Below are 24,432 nucleotides of genomic sequence, written 5' to 3' on the forward strand. Positions count from 1 at the left end.
ATTTTAAGAATTTCTCATAAAAAACCCACTTTTCCTCTTTGATTTTAACTTGGATCAATGATTAAGAAAGGAAACTAATTAATTCTAAGGCCAAGGATCTTTCCTCTATGAAGAATCTGATCAAATGCTCTCAAAATGGCCCCAAAATGCTTAAGCAATGATGTAATGAAGTGATAAGGTTTTAGGGGTTTTAACTTAAGAAGAAAGATAAAAATCTGCCTGTCAACCGCTGCGGTGGTCATAAGACCCGCTACAGCGCACACGCTATGGCGCACAGATGGCACGCTATGGTGGCCATCACCTAAAATCATAAGGCCGCTATAGCGGCTCTCATGACCGCTGTCGCGAGCCAGCCATGGCGGCTGGCTGACCGCTATGGCGGCTAGTCATCAAAACACCCAATCCGCTATAGCCATCGGTCCCTTTGCTATAGCGGGACCGCCACGGCGGTTCTGGTGCCGCTACGGCGGATACACCAGATACCAGAAATTTCTGGTTTTTGACCAATCTCAACCCGAAATCTGACTATCACCTGAGGCCCCACAGATATAAACCAAACATGCAAACACACATAAAAATGCGCTATGAACTCACCCGTGGCCTCGGATTTCCCAACAGAGGTCTATTTGACCGAGTCAACCCCCAATGGCCTAAAGACAACTTTCCAACCCAAGTTCCAAAATTCTACCAAATGCATTCTGAACCGAACCAAACCTGCCACCAAGTTATAAATGACTATACCGACCTCTCGGAATCGACAGAATTTCAAAAAGGCCCATTTACCCAAAAGTCAACTTTGAGTCAAATGACTTTCACTTAAATGCTCAGTTTTCCAAAAGTCATACTAAAACTCGCCCGATGACCTCGGGATCCGTGCCACCTATCCTCGCGGGTCAAAATGGTACTAATAGGGCTCGGGAACGGGGGAAAAATAGTCAAAAGTGCAATAACGACTGAACGAATCATTACATCAGATACCAATTAAACAATCGTTCGTTCTGGAACGAAGAAAGAGAGTATGAAAGCTGACGGTAATCAAGGAATCATTATCATAACAACACGAAAGCCTCCACGGCATAAAGTATGCCACCATCACCACCCCCTCACCTTATCAGTCAAACATCCTCTAACTTAGCTAAAGGACCCAATTTCCATATTACCATACTTGAACTGCTTTCACAACTGATCCCCGAATAAAAGACCCGCTTTCACCGAAATTCTCTGATTCAACATAACCATACCTCTGAAAGCGATCAATAGGTCCCATAAACACTCCTCAAAATAGCACAAACCTCTAGACATAAACACAAACTTAGCCCACTATGAAACTGTAAAATACTGTGATTCCGCTTACCTTTCCTTCACCCTTCTCAAGTCATTCTTCGCACCACGATCGCTTAGAACACATAACATAAGCCAGAAGCCATGACTTACTCTAACCAGAACAGAATTCTTGCCTTATCAGAGCAACTCTAAGACATTCCATTCAAACAGATCTTACTCAAAGCCGATTTCGCTAGCTCCAAGCCTTTTTAAACCTTCAAATCACACTGGAAGCATACCACTGAGTACCTCGTCGCGCCAAGCCCGCATGAAACCATCTGATCACTCTAAAGACCTCTCACAACCATAGTACTTTTTTTAATCATTACTAAGCCCGACGTAAACCATTATAACTGTCCAAATAACTGATTCTGGTAAAATATCATCAAGTCTACTTACAAACCCCGATAAAGCTCAGTGAACCTGTTATACCTCAAATCTGCACTGAAACTCATCGAATCCGTGAAGGTGATTTACTGAGAATCCATAAGTCCTCCTGCAGATATGACCACAATCCATCAAGTTCTAATCAACCAATACTGACCCAGAATGAATACATCACTCCTGAATACCATCAATAATAATTTGAACTGACTCCAACTTTCCGAAACCAATCACAGTCTTACCATAACTCTGTGGTGGCCAATTCTAATCTTGACTCCAAAATCGAACATGCCTGTCACTCTTGACTCCAAAAGCTGAGTACTACCCAAGCTGTCAGCTGAGCACTGAAGTCACGACCCATTTTAGGATCGCGCAGGCACCTACCATTCCCACCTCGGTAGGAAAACCCTTAACCCAAAACAAATTCATAAACAAGTAAAGAACGAAATTTATTATCTTCAAGATATATTATAATCAAAGCAAAAGTCAAACCAATATATATATAAACAAAATAGCGGAAGTCTTTACAACAATTTAATAAATACACTGACTCTTTTACCCATGACCTAGTCTAGACTAGTACAACAACGACTAAGATTGAACACTAAGTACAACAGTAAAACTAATGACTCAACCTCCATCTCGGAAGGACGATGATGGAGGCATTCAAGATGGGCACCATACATCTTCCGGATTAAGCATCGCAGTACTGATAAGCAAGAGTTGTATCAGTACAACACTAGTACTGATAAGCATCGTAAGTCGACAATGGTTAGAAGAACATAACGGTAATAGAATCTACAAATAAGCATAGTAGGGAAAACTAAGTCAACAGCACACATCACTTATCACTCGCCTCAACAAATATACAGTTCTTATTTCCAATAACTTATCCTTAGGGATTTCTCTACTTAACTTACATTATACTCCCTTCTAACTCATATAACATACAATAGACAATTCAGCTCAAGCAACACAAGTCAACTACCATTGTACTATTCACTCTTAGAATTAGGAAGTTATCTCGTCATTCTGATACTCATTATTAGCCTGAATTTAGGAAGCCAAACATATACAACAGGACCTACTAGTACCAAATATAAGTAATTCAAGATCATGGCCGATGGTTATAGCAACTAAACCCAATTGTGTCAAGTCTCAAGACAGCAATATGAATCAGCACATCATAGTAGTATCACAACGATCAACAGAAACCAAGATACAATGCAATGCAATAATGTATGTAGGATGAATGCAATGCATATGCATCTTTGTACAACATGTCTCAGACGGAATGACTCCACGTCTCGACGATCATCACCCATGAGGGACCCACAAAGTCTATGTACCACTCACTTTGGAATATGAGCTCGGATCACGAGCATACTCTCACGATCGAGGCAAAGAACTCGGGCATCAGACACTCCATCATTCCCGGCAAGAAACCTCGAGCAAGGAACACTCATCTCTCTTTTACGCTTTGCGGCAAAAACCTCAGAGACTACACTCTATCACATATCATCATTAGTACCAAAACCATGCATATGTCAATGTATCATGGAAATGCGTATGAATATGATGAAATGTGATACCAGCAGCCAATGTAATCCGAAACAGTACCACACATTCACAAATAACATCAATAGTAACGCTACACAATAAGCCACAATGAATCACCATTCTCATCTCAGTATCGAATGAGTAAGTACCGCAATATCAAATCCATGATATACCACTAACCACAATGATCACGACATCAATATGGCAACAATGCCAACAAGTAAAATGCTACGCTATCATAATCAAGGTATACCACAAGTCACCAATACCCAACAAGGACCATAGCACAACAACAATATCAAATCATTCCTTGTTCTATTAACTCGTTTATCACCTTCAATACCAAATTATGATTCAATATTAATAAACATATGACATGATTATGCATGTCATACATAAAATCCTCATCAATAGAACATAATAAGTCAAGGGCCATACAACTAGTCTCCTAGGTCACATAGGGACCACTAGCATGCAAAGTAACGCTAATATATGAACCTAGAGAGTCTACGAACCATAAGCTCGAACACATAAACGACATAACAGTACCAACCTAAGATTCCATCCCAAATCTCCAAAATCCTATACATGCCCAAATCTCCAAAATCCTATACATGCATTCTCTGTTTCATCTAATACACATATATGTAAGTATAACCGGAGTCTACCAATGAAAGCAAGCCGTAACCTACCTCAGGGCTGAACAGGTGAGCGAACATCCACTTAGATTCCATCTTTCATCTTCGTAGCGAACTTGTAGGTCCGGAGGGTCTAAGAACGATGGATGCATTCGAGTGACCAACAATTGAAGAATATCGGGGTCATAGCGGTAAAATCGTCATTTTTAAAATAATCCTTCTAGATTCTTGATTATTGCTATTTCACCTCTTTTATGAAAAACAAGGTTTTCCTAAGTCAAACTTACCTTACTATTTCACGTAAGACATTATTAGCCTCTAACAAATTAACCCATTTAGGAAATAGAATGATTTAGGCTTAGAACTTGCTATTTAGTCTAGGTTTGCAATAAAAGAGCTATCTTGAGGTTACTAGTTATTCTAGGTTAGGCATTACCACATTTACCCAAGGGTCTTATAAGATTTAGGAAAGAACCCTCATTTAGTATTCTACCATAATCATAAATGGTGCAAGAAGAAAGAGAAAATTAAAGGAGGATGGAATGAGTGCCAGCGAAACCATCCAAAAAGCTCTCTTCTCTCTCCTAAACCCTACATGCAAACCCTAACCTAGTCGTCCCTTCGAGAAGATGGCCACATTGGCCACTGGTCAGCCGTCGTTGATGGCTAGCCAGGCTGCTACCACATCCACCACCACCATAGACAATATTCCAACCCAACTAGAAACCTCAAAGACTAAATACAACGACTTGTTTAAACCACACAATTTCAACCCCATGCAAAACCCTAACCCTACGTCAACTATTCCTTTGAAAATTGTAACCTTTTACAATGGTGTACCAGTATTACATTGGAAACAAAATGAAGTAGAACAAATGAAACGAATGCAGAAACTACAATATGCCGTCATTGGTAAGTTTTCTTATGGCTGGCCTGAGATGGAAGAACTACGTACTATTGTGTCTGCGCATTGTGGGATCAAAGGACAATGTGAAATTGGTCTATTTAGGCATACACACGTATTGATACACTTATCTCTCAGGGAGGACTTTATTAATCTATGTTCCAAAGGATCATATTATATACAGTCGAGGGATGGATGTTCTTATCAAATTAGGCCTTTAATTTATGATACTAAGTTCAAAATAGATGAAGAAACATCAAAGGTGATTACTTGGATCTCATTCCTAGATCTTATTCCAACTTTCTTTGGTCAAGAATCTTTATTTTCACTTGCTTCTGCTGTTGGAATTCAACTACACCTGGATAAAGCAACTGAGAATAGAACTAGACCAAGATGTACACAAGTTAAAGTTTTGCTAGACCTATTGGCTGATCTTCCTTCCTGTGTGAATATGGAAATTGAAGATGAGGAAACTCAGGAAATTAGAGTGGATAAGGTAAATATTAGATATGATTATTTGCCAAAGTATTGTTGTGAATTCAAGTTACAAGGTTATGCTGAAGATGAATGCTGGAATTTGCATCCTGAATTAGCATATGTTGATGATGAGGAGAATGGTATTGATGTTCAGGAGAATGGAAAACAGATGGTTACAAGTGAAGATAAGGGGAACTCATCAGTTGTGGTTACTAAAAAAGACATGCCTGTTAATTCTGGAAGAGGAAAAGTTGTGATGCATAGTGAAATTCCTCAAAATCCAATCCTTGAGAGGAAAAGGAAGAATCAGCATAATAATAGAAGGAGGTTTAATGCTAGGTTATTGGCTAGTGGTAAAGTGCTTGGTGATCCTAGAAATTGGAATGTGGTGAAAGATAATAGAGTGTTTGATGAGCCACCATCTATAAGCATAGATGAAACTATTCAAAAACAAAGTCAACAGGCTGATGATATAGTTACTCATAACAAGTTTGATGCCTTACAAGAAGATGAGCAGGCCATTAAGGTCATCAATGCTAATAGTGTGGCTCAGAATGAAGAAGTGATCAACGTTGAGATTAGAGATAATAGATTAACACAAGGAAAGGATGACCAGATACAACAGCAGGCTGATCAAAGTGTATTGGTACAGCAAAAGGAAACTGAAGCTGTTATAGAAGCTTCCATTGTGGTGATGAATAGTGGAAAAGAAGAGCAGACATTAAGTAATGAAGTTCTGCATAAGGAGGCACTAATGGAGGTGGAAATAGCATCACAATGTCAAATAGAGGAGGGGTTGACTAATTTTAAAGTGGATCCACCTAATGAGGAAAGATCAGTGGAAGAACATCCTTTGATGGATTTGGGAGATGCAAGTTCTTTGATGGAAAAAAATAACTTGAAGGATCATATTCAGGTCACTGAGTTTCTCATGGAAGGAAGTGAAGGAAAAGAATTGGCAGAAATACCTCAAGATCAACAGGTCACAAATATAAGGGGAAATTCTCCCATGAGGGAATTACATAATTTGGTATCTCATAATATAGAAGAGTTGGTTGTACGATCAGATACAGTAGGAAAAAAGGCAGAAGATATCAGTTGTTTAGATGATAAAGAAGCTATTGCTACTATATTGGATCATGTTACAAAAGAAGCATCCCTCTCACCTAAGTCTCAGGTGAAAGGTACAAGAAATGCCAAGAAACAAGCAGGTTAGGAAATCCAACCTGTAAGGGTGATGCCTGTCACGACCCAACTAGGGGCCATGATGGGTACCCGGAGCTACCTAATTTAGCACTACCCATCATACTTGTCGTCAAACTCTTCCGGAATATACATTTCTCTCAGCAAAGAACTTGTCATAATACAATCATTATCATTTCCAAAATAGATCTACCTTTGTGCACATAAGACTATGAGGTTATCAAAAACGATATACAAATATACACTGTAGTAATCATGAGACATCTACTACCCACACATAAGTATCTACGAGCCTCTACAAGAATATTGAGACATAAGGACGGGACAGGATCCCGCCATACCCAATATAGGTACACAAAAGGATATACCCAAAATCTGCAACTCCGGAGTAGTGGAGTGCTTCTGTATATATATATATATATATATATATATATATATATATATATATATATGCTGAACAGGCTCCTAGGAATCCGGTCCGTCTCCCTGTTTACCTGTGGGCATGAACACAGCATCCAAAGAAGAAGAATGTCAGTACTAAAAATGTACTGGGTATGTAAGGCATGAATAATACTAGCATAATAAAGAAATAACGAAACATGAGGCGAAGATATAACCTGTACGTCAATTTCCTCTTAGGGCGATTACTATGCCTGCTTAACTTTTAAAGCAAGACTCACGTTATACATATCAAACATACCATCATCGTTGACCCGCGTCCGGGTAAACATCGCACGCCGCCCACTAGTGGTGTCATGTCCGACCCTCTAGGAATGGTGTAATCATAAGTAGCCCGCCTTAGCGGTGTCTTTCCGGCAGAATAGGCACGGTGTAATCATAAGCAGCCTGCCTTAGCGGTGTCATGTTAGGCCAAATAGGCACGGTGTAATCATAAGCCGCTCGCCTTAGCGGTGTCACGTCCGGCCATCTAGGAACGGTGTAACCTCATCATTTTATACTTAGCATAAAGCATGCATTAGAAATCAATTAAAAGCTACAACTCTATCGGGGTGACGTAAGGTCGAGAACCCCCGATTCCATTATAGAGTAGTCATGATCATCATGTCTCACCTTAAAGGAACTAGTATTATAAGGTGAGTCTAGCAACAATGAATAAGGAATCATATAAGGATCATTAGCTTCATAAGAATATCCTATCATGAGCTTTAGGCTCTCTAGATTTAGATTCATCGTCATCATTATCACGTTCATAACACATCTTTTCTCATTATCTTATGAGTAGCCCTTGATAGCCATAGACTTATAATTTCCGGAATATGAGAAAGTCATGGAAAGATAAAGGAATGTCATATTATAGGAATCATGCCTTAGAAAAGAAAGGACTAGCCTCACATACTTTTATGTCTCCTTCACACTAAACGCTCTTCTTCCAAGCTTACGATTCTACATTCAAGAGAATTCGCACTATAATTAGATAATCAAAAACATACTTAAGCTTAAGCTAATGCGACTGAGAGCTAACGAAAATTGGGCAGCATTTCCTTTGTTTTTACAACTTTCTCCATATAACAAACAACTCCCAAACACTATTAACACCACCCAAGACATCATAATCAATAAACTTCTTCAAGTTAAACATTGTTCGATTCTTAAAATGCCCTCCATAACCATAACTATGGCGTACCACCATATTCGTTCACATATAATGCTTCTTCAACATTCTTAATTTCATTCACCACCAGATCATACTCATGGCACATCAAGAACTATGATTCATGTCAAGTCACTATCCAAGAATAACATTAATTCCACCTTTGAGCTTCATATTCTACTCCTTTCCTTTATTCAAGTTATTCTACAACCAAATACTCTTATTAACATGGATTAAGTGTGAAACTCACCTTTGATCACATAGGAATGGTTCTTGGATGAAGATGCCCCATTTGAGAAAAACCCCAACTTCAATTCCAAAGGGCTTCTTGGCTTCTAGCAACCCTAGAGGGATTCCTTGCACTTGATTTCCTTAGATTAATGATGTTTGATCTTTGATCTCTCTTCAATTTGTGTGGGTATGGTGTGTAGAATATTCTAGAGACTTCAAGAGATGTGGAGAAAGTGAGAAAAATGAAAAATAAGAACTTGGGTCTAATATATATACTTGCAAAAATCTGACCCGACGTGGTTTTATACGGACACTTTTACGGTCCGTATAATTTTATACGGTCTGTATAAGTCCATCAGAGACTGGTCCATTCTGTAACTGTTATACGGACCATTATACGGACCGTATAAAGTTATCGAACCTTCTTAGCACTTATTTAACACTTCATTAACCATCTAAGGAGCGTTATAACTTTTCCTCAAGACATTATTAAATCAACATTAGCTCGGTACTTTGCAAACCCTTTTCAAAACACGACTCATACTTTACATTCTTCAACGAACTCTCTTCTCTTGCCTCGAATGTCTTTGGAATTTTAATTAGAATCATTAAGTACCCCTTCTTACTTGTAGGGACATCATATACATCTTACCCTGCGTTAGTCTATCTACCACATGACGACATGACATTTTTTGAGATGTAACACTCTTCCCCCCTTTAAAAACATTCATCCTCGAATGTTAAGTTCTTGGGAATCCTATAGAAATTTCGCCAGGGTTTCCCCTGTAATATGGCGCTATCATCCTGTCACATCAGCCCAAAATAACACTGCCACTCAGGGCTACGATATCACAACACACAATATGGCCACACACGACCAAAAGCATTAAAAGTAAAGCATTGCATTGCATACCTGGGGGCAATGGCGTTTCATCTTGAACCTCTTCTGAAAGTGGAGATAAATGTGTATACTTGGACTTCATACCCTCTTTCGCTTCCCAATGCATCTCTTCTACTTCCGCGTTCTTTCCTAATATCTTCATCAGTTCTTCCTTCACTACTTCAAAACCCTTTGAGAGGGCAGCAAGAAATTCTCATAAAATCTTTCAATAATCTTCCCCAAATCTTTTCGAAATGAAATTTCTGCACTCTAATGATTTAATACCCTCTCATTCTTGCAAGCTTTATGCGACCACTGATATATATCAATTCTGAGCCATCTGACAGGTCTTTTCATCTTTCTTAAAGGCTTAACGTACGGATCCTTAACATACCTTGGAAGTTAGAAAATGAGCTCTATCTGCTCATTATTCCAAAATTGAGGTTTACTAGAATGGCCCATCTTCCCCAAATCTCTTGAAATGTATCGATCTTCAGACACTGGTAGAGAACCAAGCATTTTGACAAACAAAAAAAATCGTAGATAGCTTATATGGTTCTTTACAATTGCCACACCTATTTCAGCTCTAGATTCATCCTCATTCTTGGCTAGTACCACGAAAACCATGAAATTGTCTTACACATGTTTACTCCTTATTTCCTTTTTTATCCACACTGTTCGCTTCCAGTTTCTCGTCTAAATCTATCTTACTACATTTACTTTGTTTTGCGGCCTTAATTTCTTCGTGTTTGAGTACTGTAAGCTTGAAATTCTCGTATTACCCATACATTCCCTCTTCTACGCGATCATACATATTTGTTCCTTTTTATTGTAGGTCGCTACTGTCAGGTATTCACATGCTTCCAGTTAGTCCATTTCCATTTCAATCCTCTCCTATTGTTAGCCCCGCATCGTTCCGTTAGCAAAGGCATTACTCAATTCTGAGTCAAGCACTCTGCCTCTAAGGCTTTCCCTGTACAATGCTTCCTAAATTGTTATGCGACATTGGAACTTCGCATCCATGTAACTTGCTTGCGGTGGCTATTTCACTTGACTTCCCGTCTTAGTCCATCATTCCCTTCTCTCTCTAATCTAAGTCTTACACCCATCGCTTGTATCTCCCCACTATAAAATCATTCGCATGAGCCCTTATTATAAGGAAATACCGTTTTATTCTTGTATACCTTACAGTTGAGCCGAAGCCTCAATACTCATGTGATGTATCTTCTTGGGATTAATACTGCTCTTCCGTCATATGCTTATCCTTTAACTCTACTTCGTAATCTACCTTATTATTGTACAACTGCCATGTTGGGTCCTCCGCCCGTCTTACATTCTATGTCCAATATCTTGTATTATCTCATTCTTACGCCTCCAGCGGCCACGTTGCCTCGGAAAGTCGAAGACTACTCCTTTGATGGTCTCTTTTGGTTACTGTTTAGTTTCCACAACTATCAAACCATAAGGGAAATGTCTTTACCCCAGCATTTCTTTCATTACCTTTATCAATACCCATAGACCATCTTGTATGTTCACCATTTCCACTAATATAACTCATATTCACTCTATACTCCCTATACCGCATCGTCCACAAACTCGCCCTCTCTTGGCTCACATTTCCTCAATAATCACTCCTTGGGACCTTTACCGTGTAACTCACCGGGGGTGCAATTCCATTTGTTACTCTCTGGAGATACATATGAAGTCAGCCCATTGATCGTTCACAATCAAACCTTGTTTCTTCTTCCGTCTTACCTCTCATCCTTTTCTTAGATGATTTCATCCACAGGACCATCGTTCTAAGCATATTTCAGAGTACCATTGACTACTCCTCCTCTTCTCTTCTTATTTTTTTTTTTTTGAACTGCAACTTAAGGCTTAACACCAATCCTTTCATACTCTTCTCTGATCAGTTCACACTGCTATAGAAGCATTGTCCCCTGCCATCTTAATATTTTAATAACAGGGTAACACCTGGTCCTTTTTAAAATTCTTTGGAGAGATGTAGTATAAAGTCACCCTTCATGCATAAAACATCTTACTCCACAAATGGTTCCACATTCCTTGTCATTCCACTAGCCACACCGTTCTTGCAATGAGATTCAAAATTTCAATCACTCTATGACACCCATCACCATTCCTACTTAATGTTAGGATATCCACAGGGTTTAATTCTCTTCCACCTTCCGTTTATCGAGTTACTGTTCTAGTGGACTTCCCTCCTATTTGCCTCGCTCCTACCCTTCCTTCTTTGTTTCTAACAGTTCTACCACGCACATCACATATACTGAGCACTCATCACTTTTCATCTTTTTGTTTCACTAATCAATCTCTTCTTATTTTCGCTTTCCCTTATATCTGTGATAGCAATTGCTATCGTATAATCATTCGAGAAAATTCCTGGATGCACAACGTAAACTATAACACAGAACACAACTGCGGTCATAAGGTCAACCAATTTCTAGGCAAGGAGCTTTTGTGAACACATCTCTTTTACTCTCTTTCCTCGAGGTATCGTTGAGGTCATTAAGGCTAGCTTATAGTGACATGAAAGTTTCTCCCACTATAATCCTTAGGTGAAGCCTAGCTTAATAATCTGATTCGGCGTATCATGCATCGGCTTATACATACACATCAAGTTCATCTCATAACTTAATGTTCCCCAAAATGAATAGAGCTAGCCAAATTTTCTAACTTACAACTTCTTCTAGAGTGCTTATCCCTATATTCTCCTTAGTATATAAAAATTCATTCCATTTCAAGCACACCATTCTCCCTTCCCATGTTCTTTATTACATCCTAATCTATTCATCATTCCCTTGGTTTAATACATAATTTCTATGTTTGTCTTGCATTTTAACTACTAGCACCATCCTTAATCACTCGTTGCTGGTCCTCTCTTCTTCTCACGGCAATTCTGTCTACAATTCCCACAATTTCCTTTAGATTCCTAGGAGAATTTTGGTAGAGTTTCCCTTGTAAACAAAATAATCCCAAACCTGCATATGGCCCAGAAAACACATCCCATGCCTTAATAGGACACATATAATATGCAACTCAGCAGCACAAGACTGTTTACCATAAAAGAATATAAGTAATAAAGCTTGTCTCATAAATTGTACCTGCACACTCTTTCTAGAATTTCATTACATATATTATTATTTTCTACATACTATGTCAATCAACCCTTCGAGGAGGTTTTCTTACTCATAAATCATGATTCTGGATATCACTGGGTCACCAACAAGCATAGACATCTCAAATTGTTTGATTGGCTCAGATTTTCACCTCAACACAGTCAAAAACATCAGGAGTAATATATGACAGCGTAGAACCCGAATCAATCGATGCATACACATCATAACAGGATACTGACAATATACCTGGGACAATATTAGAGGGAGACTCAAGATCCTGTTGCCCAGCTAATGCATAGGTATGATGCTGGGATCCACTTGGACTGGGCATTCCTCTTCGGTCTCTCTCACCGCCTACTAACATCTGCGGTATTTGCCTTGGAGGGCGTACCGATGATGAAGAGCCAGCTGCCACTCCCGTAGACCGAACCTTATCTTTACCACGTAACGATGGACAATCGCGCCTGAAATGGCCTGGCCGAGCACATGCATAACAAACATCCAAGCCCAAGCGACATAGTCCCCAATGTAACTTGCGACACTGAATACATCGTGGTACCGACGATCTTATCTGGCTTGAATCACCCCTATTTTGGGAACTGGGAACTCTAAAACTCTGAACTGGACCCATGCAAGCAAATCTATCAGCCCTGGTTCTAGGAAATTGTGGTGGCGCACCAGCTGTTGAACGAGCTGAGTGCCTAGAGAATTGCTGCCTCGGGGCGCCTCCGTACTCATGATCAAACCCTGAAGACCTGGTCCTCTTCCTCCAACCCCTGCCATCAAGGCTCGCACCCTGCTGCTGAACTTGTGCGGCTACTAACTGGGTCAGTAAAAGGATAGTCTATCTAATCTCCTGGCCCAAGGCATCTTGTGGAGGATTTGGGGGTACTGGAGCTAAGGTTGAGACTCCCCTTTGACCCTCTAAAGCGGACGAAGTATGGTAAAACCAAAATAAGGCCTTACCCTGGGGTTCACTCTCCTCCATATCCATAGACGACTCCTGTTCAATCCCCTCTTCAACCACTATCTTTCCCTTCTAGGCTGCTGTAGCTTTTCCTTTCATCAACTTTGCTGAAAACATAACGCACGGTTAGGAAAAAGGAAATTCTTATATTATAGCTCTATCGCACGATCTATGAAGAAGAAAGATGGTCATTATTCTTAAATGCCCCGCAGCCTCCGGTTTATAAGTGTGGCGCGCTTCACACCCATAAACAAGACTCTACTGGACACGGCTCGTAGACACACCCTAGGTAGAACTGCTCTGGTACCACTTTTGTCACGACCTAACTAGGGGCCATGACGGGTACCCGGAGACACCCTACCGAGCACCACCCATCATAGTTATCGTCAAACTCTTCCTGAATATACATTTCTCTCAGCACGGAACTTGGCATAATACAATCGTTATCATTTCAAAAATACATCTACCTTTGTGCACATAATACTACGAGGCTATCAAAAATGATATACAAATATACACTGTAGTAATAATGAGACATCTATTACCCACACATAAGTATCTACAAGCCTCTACAAGAATACTGAGACATAAGGACGGGACAGGACCCCGCCATACCCAATATATGTACACAAAAGGATATACCCAAAATCTGCAACTCCAGAGTAGTGGAGTGCTTCTGTATATATATATATATATGCTGAACAGGCTCCTAGGAATCCGGTCCGTCTCCCTGTCTACCTGTGGGCATGAACACAGCGTCAAAAGAAGAAGAATGTCAGTACGAAAAATGTACTGAGTATGTAAGGCATGAATAATACGAGCATAATAAAGAAATAACGAAACATGAGGCGAAGATATAACCTGTACGTCAATTGCCTCTTAGGGCGATTACTATGCCTGCTTAACTTTTAAAGCAAGACACACGTTATACATATCAAACATACCATCATCGTTGACCCGCGTCCGGGTAAACATCGCACGCCGCCCACTAGTGGTGTCATGTTCGACCCTCTAGGCATGGTGTAATCACAAGCAGCCCGCCTTAGCGGTGTCTTTCCGGCCAAATAGGCACGGTGTAATCATAAGCAGCCTGCCTTAGCGGTGTCATGTTTGGCCAAATAGGCACGGTGTAATCATAAGCCGCACGCCTTAGCGGTGTCATGTCCGGCCATCTAGGAATGGTGTAACCTCATCATTTTATACTTAGCATAAAGCATGCATTAGAAATCAATTAAAAGCTACAACTCTATCGGGGTGACGTAAGGTCGAGAACCCCCGATTCCTTTATCGAGTAGTCATGATCATCATGTCTCACCTTAAAGGAACTAGTATTATAAGGTGAGTCTAGCATCAATGAATAAGGAATCATATAAGGATCATTAGCTTCGTAAGAATATCCTATCATGAGCTTTAGGCTCTCTAGATTTACATTCATCGTCATCATTATCACGTTCATAACACGTCTCTTGTCATTATCTTATGAGTAGCCCTTGATAGCCATAGACTTATAATTTCCGGAATATGAGAAAGTCATGGAAAGATAAAGGAATTTCATATTATAGGAATCATGCCTTAGAAAAGAAAGGACTAGCCTTACTGTCACGACCCAACCCCGTGGGCCGTGATTGGTATCCTAACTGGATACCCGTACGTAATTACCTACCAGAGTTGGCGTGCCCAAAAAAAACTAATTCACATTAGTTGTACACGGATCCATAATAAAATAAAATACAGCGCACGAGAACATATACATACATAAGCATACTTAGACTTACACTTAAGCCGTTAAGGCTATCATAGCAGACAAAATAGCAAACTCGTATATACCTACCTGAACAGTGACAACCCATAACCCACATACATATCTACAGGCCTCTAATCGGACATACAGAATCAGATGACGGGACAGGGCCCCGCCGTACCCCAAGTTACCATAAATACAGAATATATAGATGTCAGAAGATATATACCAAAAGTACACGCTCCGGATCAAAGGTGCTCTCCCAAAACAGCAGAATCAGTGTCCTAGACTGGCGGCGTATCACCGGGTGCGTCTGTACCTGCGGGCATGTAATGCAGCCTCCGAAGAACCGGGGGTCAGTACGAAAAATGTACCGAGTATGTAAAGAGAAAATATAACAAATATAATCATAGTCTGAACCAGAAGCACAGAAATATAGCGGACAGAATCATAATCCAAACGGACGGGCAGAAATGTACCGGACAGAATCATAATCCAGCCGGACAGACAGAATCATAATCCAGACGGACGGACAGAATCATAATCCAGACGGACGGACGGAATCATAATCCAGACGGACGGACGGAATCATAATCTAGACGGACAGACAGAATCATAATCCAGACGGACAGACAGAATCATAATCCAGACGGACGGACGGAACCATAATCCAGACGGACGGACGGAATCATAATCCACACGGACAGACAGAATCATGCATGCAGAGTCATACAGAGTCATATGCTTATACAGATGCAGATAGCATATACATACATACATACAGATCCCGGCCCTCTCATGAGGGACGCGGTAACAGAACCCGGCCCTCTTAGTACGGGACGCGGTGGACAGACAGATCAGATCATATGCCATCCTGGCCGCCAACCCCATACACACATCATAATATCATATACAGATGTAAACAGATCCCGGCCCGCACACCGAGGGACGCGGTGAACAATGCAGTGGAATATGCACGATAACAGAACCTGGCCCGGTCGCAGTGAAGGAAGCGTTGAGGCATCCACGAACAGATTAATGAGAAACCACATATATACAGATCATCATACAGACTCAATGGAACTGAAATAGGCCAAACGGCAGGTCAAATCAAAGTATTCGGACAGTATTCAAAATACGCGCCTATATATCACTTGGGATGGCACGACAAATTATTACCAGGATCAGATTTCCAGATGTCAAAAATATTTTGTCAGATTTATGAAAATAGTCATAACGCTTGCCGTATAACGGATAGAATATTAGTCCAGATGTTGTCTGAGAAAATCGGACAGAAACAAGGTAGTTAAAGTTATACAGAAAGTATCAGGCTTTGTGGGCCCACCTCGGACCAACTCGAGGCGGCGTACGTAAATTACAGATAATAGACCTTATGAGGTCGTCCATAATCATTTAGAAGCATACCGACTCCGTTTAGGAAAGTTGCATACATAAAGATTACTTTAAGGGCAAGTTATAAGAAAACTGATTCAATCTTACTGAAGGAAATGGAGCGGATTTCAATCTCGAATTCCGAAGAACAGAGTCGTATCTAAGGCTCGCAGCCGAGCCTATTACGTCTAGAACATGCCTGAGAATGAAGGGGTAGGCTTTACATACCTTATTCGCTCCTTACGCCTTTCCAAATTCAAATCCCGTTTCGTCCGAAATCTGCATTTGGTCATGTTTACCAAATATTAATCATAGGGCCTAAAGGTTCAATTTTTGCCAATACTTGTTTACGGAAATTTGGGCAGCATCTCCCCTATACATACAACATCCCCGAGATTCAACTCGGCTCAAATAGCAACAACCAACCCAATCAACAATGCCAACAATATCAACAATCCATTAGAAATGCATTCTAACATAAATTGTCTTCTTTTTCAAATAATGCAACAACTTCCAAACCAACTTTACACTTTCAAGTCAATATCAACCTTCTCATATTCATTTACTAATCAAGATCATTACAATACAATTTGGAAATATTTCATATCATTTCCACAAAATATTCACAAGGTATACAAAATATACAAACTTTCCACCAAAGTCATAATTCATCCAAAACTTCTAATATTCAACCTACCTATCCATAACATATTTCCATCTTCCAATTTCATCAACCATAATCATAATTCACATCTTAACAACTTCATTTCCATAATATCACAAAATCATTCTAAAGTGACATAATCTTCTACATTCCAACTTCAACCAAAATTCATTCAACTTTCATTCCCAATATAATTTTCACCATAACCACAACTAAAATACAACATAAAATTAACTCATTTTGGCTATACAATATTCACATGCACACGGCTACTTACACACATATAAACACCATACAAACTTCCATACTTTCATGAATTCTAACCATTTCTACATACTACAACATAAATAAACCCTTCATACCACATAAAAAGGGATTAATTCTTACCTTTTTCTCCTTACTTCTTCACTTGACCAAGGTGTGCATTTGATGAACCAAGGGTTCTATCTTCCAAAATAATTACACCAAGTTGTAGAGGACCCTTGAATTAGTGGGTATACAACAAGAAAATAATTTTTAGAACAATATTTCATGGGGGGAAAATTCCCCCATCTTGGCCGAAATGGCCATGGAGTTTTCTCCTTGTTCTTTCTTTTCTTTCTCTCAAGTTTTCTTGAAACTTCTATGCTTTATGACTCATCCAAGGCTCTTATATTAATTAGCACATGGAAATTTAATTAAACTATGGGTTGGGCCTCACTTGGCCGGCCACCCCTTAAACATTGGGCCTAATATTTTTTTTTCATTTTTTTTTGGGCCAACTCGGTCGGTCACGAGTTGGGCCTAGCCCACTGACCTTTCAACCTTAAAACGTTCATATCTCCTTGTACCGGTGTCACCTATAGGCCCACGACCTACCGTTGGAAAGCTATTTCAATTATCTACAACTTTTATTTCTGGGCGTTTTCCAAAATTTCAAACTTATAATGCCGATTTTGCCCCTCCAAGTCAGGTCATCCGAAAACGTTTTCTTAAAAATATCCATTTGGAGGGCTTCCACTTTGATTTGGCCCCAGGGCCCATCACGAGTTGTGTTTAACTTTACATATGCGATTCATATAACTTGTCACATGTCCCAAAAAAAAAATCTTGAAGTGTGGGTCCCACCTCGACTTACAAATAATCCGACGTTCGAAAATACAGGATATAACACTTACATGCCTTTATGTCTCCTTCACACTAAATGCTCTTCTTCCAAGCTTACGATTCTACATTCAAGAGAATTCGCACTATAATTAGATAATCAAAAACAGACTTAAGCTTAAGCTAATGTGACTGAGAGCTAACGAAAATTGGGCAGCATTTCCTTTGTTTTTACAACTTTCTCCATATAACAAACAACTCCCAAACACTATTAACAACACCCAAGACATCATAATCAATAAACTTCTTCAAGTTAAACACTATTCGATTCTTAAAATGACCTCCATAACCATAACTATGGCATACCACCTTATTCGTTCACATATAATGCTTCTTCAACATTCTTAATATCATTCACAACCAGATCATACTCATGGCACATCAAAAACTATGATTCATGTCAAGTCACTATCTAAGAATACCATTAATTCCACCTTTGAGCTTCATATTCTACTCCTTTCCTTTCTTCAAGTTATTCTACAATCAAATCCTCTTATTAACATAGATTAAGTGTGAAAATCACCTTTGATCACATAGGAATGGTACTTGGATGGAGATGCCCCATTTGATAAAAACCCCAACTTCAATTCCAAAGGGCTACTTGGCTTCTAGCAACCCTAGAGGGCTTCCTTGCACTTTATTTCCTTAGATTAATGATGTTTGATCTTTGATCTCTCTTCAATTTGTGTGGGTATGGTGTGTCGAATATTCTAGAGACTTCAAGAGATGTGGAGAAAGTGAGAAAAATGAAAAATAAGAACTTGGGTCCAATATATATACTTGCAAAAATCTGACCCGACGTGGTTTTATACTGACACTTATACGGTCCGTATAATTTTATACGGTCCGTATAAGTCCATCAGAGACTGGTCCATTCTGTAACTGTTATACGGACCATTATACGGATCGTATAAATGGTCGTATAACCCACTTTTCTCCCGAACTTGTTCTCGTCGATTCGTTTGATCTCCAATCCTTATCGAACCTTCTTAGCACTTATTTAACACTTCATTAACCATCTAAGGAGCGTTATAACTTTTCCTCAAGACATTATTAAATCAACATTAGCTCGGTACTTTGCAAACCCTTTTGAAAACACGACTCATACTTTACATTCTTCAACGAACTCTCTTCTCTTGCCTGGAATGTCTTTGGAATCTTAATTAGAATCGTTAAGTACCCCTTCTTACTTATAGGGACATTATATACATCTTACCCTGTGTTAGTCTATCTACCACATGACGACATGAAATTTTCCGAGGTGTAACAATGCCAAAAAGAGGTACTTCTAAATATAGTTATAAATGCTGATGAAGGCTCTTTTTTGGAATTTTAGATCAGTGAGAACTCAAAAAGCTTTTCAAAGAGTGCAGATGCTGCACATGCACCACAAGTTCTTCCTGATAGCTTTAATGGAACTTTTCCAAAATATGAGACATATTGATCAATATAGAAGGAAAATTGGTATGCAGTATGCCAAGGCTAATTGAAATGGTAAAATATGGTTTTCTGTGAATGAAAACATTGATGTGGATATTTTTTAGGATACTACTGTTACATCCGGCATTTTTGCATCTTCGGAAAATGCGAAATAATTTTGAATTATAAGGAATGAGGTCAAATGTTGATTTGAATTAATATATGTGTGTGTTGTTCATGAAAAATATTGGTGTGGAAATACGGAGGAAGGCCAAGGGCAAAATTTGGAATTTTGAAAATTAGTTTCGGAAATTACAAAATAGAATTTATAACCAATTGGGCCAAAAATAAAAAGAAAAATGAAGGCCTAACAATAGGGGGTGGCCGGCCATATACTATATGGTCCAAGCCCATTTAAATTAATTCATGTGATCAATTTATAAAAGATGACCAAGTCATCTTCAACCCCTAGAAAATTCAAGAAACTTGGAGAATAAAAGACCACCTCCAATTTCGGCCAAAGAAGGAGAAAAAGGAAGATCATAAATCTTGTCCAAAAAAATTGTTTCTTCTAGTATTTCTACTAAGTTCAAGGTGCTCTTCGACGTGGTATAATTAGTTTAGCAAGAGAACCACGTTTGCGGCAAGCGGAAGGTTGGAGGAGAGGTAAGAACTTTATGTTTTATTATGTTATTATGTTATGGAAGATGCAAACATGTTGTAATATGTGTGAAGTGCATGAGAATCATGAAATTATGATGTGTGTGTGTGGGCCGTATGCATCAAGTGGGAGAGGGAATATGAATTGAATTATTTAGTATGATAATCGTGTTGTTATGGCCTTGTGGAGTAGATGGAAGAATAATGGTTTAAGTTAACATGAAGAGTTTGTTGTTAAGTGTTATCGGAAAGTATGTGATTTCAGTATAGTTTATGTAATTATGGGAATGAAGTTATAAGATGCAAATGGTGACTTTTGAAAGTAAAATTAAAAGATAAAAATGTGTTGTGAACATTTATGTTGAAAGTTGGAGGTTCTGAGTGAATTATGGTTTTGGTGGGAAACTTGTATATTTTGTATATTTTGTGAATATTTCGTAAAATGATATGAAATGTTTTCGGAATGTATTGGAGTGATCTTGATGGGTTGATGAATATGAAAACGTTGATATTGGGTTGAAATTGTGAAGTTAGAATAGAAGTGATTGCATTATGTAGCAAAGAGGACTATTCATGCTAGGATGCATTTCTAGCCAATTGTTGATGTTGTTGATGTTGATGTTGGTTGGTTGTTGTTATTTTGGCCGAGTTTAATTCTCGGGGATGTTAGATTTATAGGGGAGATGCTGCCCAAATTTTTATAGACAAGTATGGGTTAAGAATAGAATTCTCAAGTCTCATGAATAGTAATTGGTAAGTGTGACAATTTGTAGGTTTTTGACGAAATGAGAATTGAATTTGGAAAGGCACAAGGAGCATATAAGGTATGTAAAGTTTACCTTTCCTTCTTTTGGCATGTCCTAGTCATACTAGGTTGCGATCGGAACCTCGGGGATAATTCTGCTCTTGGAAATTCGAGTTTGATCTTGAATACTATTCATTCAGCGCAATTGAATTATATTCTTTATATTCTGTTGAAAAGATGCTCAAACCTTCATAACTTTCGCTAATGTATTCGAATCACTCCGAAACTCTTATAGATGGCTTTGTGGAACCTAACGTTGGTAATTCATGTCCGCCGCCTCGACTTGACTCGGGGTGGGCCCGCAAGTCCCGAGGCTCCCTTATTCGATTTGTTTGACTCGTTCCCGTCCGATATGAAAAGGAAACGTTTGCCTATGACTCTATGGTCTGTTTGAAATGTCTTATATTGTTATTTGAACGTTCTGCATTATGAAGGATACTAAACTTTTCCGAGAACAGCCTACGATGTATTTTTCGAAACATTGATAACTTAAAAGTCCGCAACCTTAGTACATTAATTCCGGTTGACTCGATACTCATGTTGATCCTTCTAATGTTAATACACATATATATGAAAGTATGTGTCGAACCCCGTAATTTACTTTTTGATATGCATATGGTCTCTGCACTACTCCGCTCGTGCCAATTATTATGATTTCGTCCGCCGGTGCCCGGGCCGGCTTTGTGATCGTGCGCACTATACCATATTCGGAAGTATGATGTGTTACGGTTTCCGAAGCCTCGCCATAGGGTCGGTTACCGTCTATGGAGTTATGATGTGATATGGCATTTGATATGTTCTGATGATGTGATATGTGTGTGATACGATTTGTTCGGAGTATGTACGGAGATTTGAAAACTTCTGGAGTATGATGTGTTGTGGCACCAGCGTCGGGGGTGGCCACGTTCCTGAACCCTATGCATGATTTTTATTTGCATTCTGTACATTTATCTTTCGCACAGGTTTGATCTGCTACTTTGATATTTGTTTTTGTGCCTTCTGACTCCAGCCATGATTGGGATTTCTGTACCTTCTGCTTTACATACTCAGTACTTCTTCCGTACTGACCCCCTGTTCCTCGGGGGCTGCGTTTCATGCCCGCAGGTACAGACGCTCGTTTGGGTGATCCTCCGGTTTAGGCTACTCATTCTGCTATTTTGGAGAGCTCCCCTTGATCCGGAGCTTATCTTTTGGTACATATTTTCCGCTATGCATATTCTGTACATTTGTGACTATTTGGGTACGGCGGGGCCCTGTCCCGTCGTATGTTCGTATGTTCTGTTATGTTTGTAGAGGCCTGTAGTCATAGTTGTGGGTCGTGGGTCCGGTGTGTTCGTATGCGGTTCTGTTTTGCGTTCTTAAGCGGCCCGTATGCTATTATGGCCAAGACGGCCCATATGTTTGTATGTGTGTGTGTGGATTTGGGCGATGTATATTCCGCCACTCTTCTGATTTTTGATATGACTATTCTGCACGGGCGACCGCTTAAGATAAATGTTCATTCAATACTTGTATAACGTCTGCTATTAGTTTTCAGTTCGAACAACTTATGTTAAGTCTGAATGAGTCTTAATATGATGATCTGGTTTGTAAGTCTGTTTGGGGTGCCTAAGTAGGGCGCCAGTCGCGGCTCACTGGGCTGGGTCGTGACAACTACACAACAAATTACTATTAAGCTGTTTTTCCAGGAATTGCACAAAAATATGGTGGTTACTATGGTGTATGCAAAGTGTGATGAAGTGGAAACAGTTAATTTATGGGACTGTTTGTGTAATATATCGGCCACTATGTCAATGCCATGGCTAATAGGTGGTGATTTTAATGTAATTCTGAATGAAGAAGAGAAGATTGGGGGCTTACCTGTTTTCCCTCAGGAATATAAAGATTTTGCTTGTTGTGTCAATTCCTGTGAGTTGTCTGAGGTTAACTTCAAAGGCAGCCCTTTTACATGGTGTAATGGTAGAATAAATGGAGAATGTATTTTCAAAAGGTTGGATAGGATGCTTGTTAATGATTTGTTTCAATCCTGGTTTGGTCAAATTGAAGTAGATCACCTGTCAAGGACTGGTTCTGATCATGCACCTTTGTTATTATCTTGTACTGATCAAACTCAGACATTTATTAAAACTTTCAAATTTTTGAAGTTTTGGACTGAGCATGCAGATTTTCCTTATGTAGTTAGGCAACATTGGCAAGGTGATTCAGCTGATGTTTTTCTGGCTTTTAAGAAAAAATTGAAAAGTGTGCAATCTGCTCTATCACAGTGGAGTAAGCATACTTTTGGGGACATTTTCAAACTGCTGAGCATTAGAGAGGAGAAAGTTAGAATTAAAGAAGACTTGTTTGAGGAATTCCCTACAGAAGGTAATAGAATGATCCTTCGAAGAGCACAAGCTGAACTGAAGAAATATATGCATTATAAGGAGGAATTTTGGAGACAAAAAGCTGGTTTTGACTGTTTTGCAGAAGGAGATAGAAATACAAGATTCTTCCATAATATAGTGAAGGGCAGAAGGAAGAGAACACAGATCAAAAGAATACAAAATTCTGATGGTATTTGGATTGAAGGGACTAACAATCTAGCAGATGAGGCAATTTCCTTTTATCAGAAGCAATTCACTCAAGAGCCTCAGCAGGAGGAGTTTTCATTATTGGAGCATATTCAAGAACTGGTGACAGAGGAGGATAATATTGTAATCTGTAGTATTCCAAGTCTTGAAGAAGTCAGGCAAGCAGTATTTGAACTAGCTGGGGATAGTGCAAGTGGCCCTGACGGTTTATCAGGTTTGTTTTACCAGTCATGTTGGGATATAGTTGGTGTTGATGTGCATAAGGTAGTGAAGGCTTACTTTGAGGGTCACACTCTTCCTAAGTCTATAACACACACCAATCTTGTATTGTTGCCTAAGAAGAATAAAGTTGTGACATTTTCTGATATGAGGCTAATAAGTCTTAGCAACTTCATAAACAAGATAATTTCTAGAGTGTTACATGACAAGATTGATCATATTCTTCCTAGGCTCATTTCAGCTAATCAGTCTGGTTTTGTTAAAGGGAGAAACATCATTGAAAATGTCTTGTTGACTTAGGAAATTGTGTCTAACATCAGATTGAGAGGAAAACCTGCAAATGTAGTTTTGAAACTTGATATGGCATGGTGGATGATGACTAGCTCTGGGAAGTTTACTGTTTCAAGTGCCTGGAATCTGCTTAGACAAAAAGGTCGTATCTCTACAGTGTATAAACAGATATGGATAAAAGAGGTCCCTTTCAAGATATCCTTTTTCTTATG

The 24,432-nt window shown here is 39.3% G+C and overlaps 1 protein-coding gene across 1 annotated transcript; it reads left to right on the forward strand.

Moving 5' to 3' along the window:
- The first annotated feature begins 22,843 nt into the window (after positions 1-22,843).
- On the forward strand, positions 22,844-24,229 carry LOC132601442 (uncharacterized). Its single transcript, XM_060314522.1, has one exon. It carries the CDS (start codon positions 22,844-22,846, stop codon positions 24,227-24,229), a length of 1,386 nt encoding a protein of 461 aa, XP_060170505.1.
- The last annotated feature ends 203 nt before the right edge of the window (positions 24,230-24,432 follow it).

This window comes from Lycium barbarum, chromosome 7, assembly GCF_019175385.1.
Source record: "Lycium barbarum isolate Lr01 chromosome 7, ASM1917538v2, whole genome shotgun sequence".
Classification (NCBI taxonomy): Eukaryota; Viridiplantae; Streptophyta; class Magnoliopsida; order Solanales; family Solanaceae; genus Lycium; species Lycium barbarum.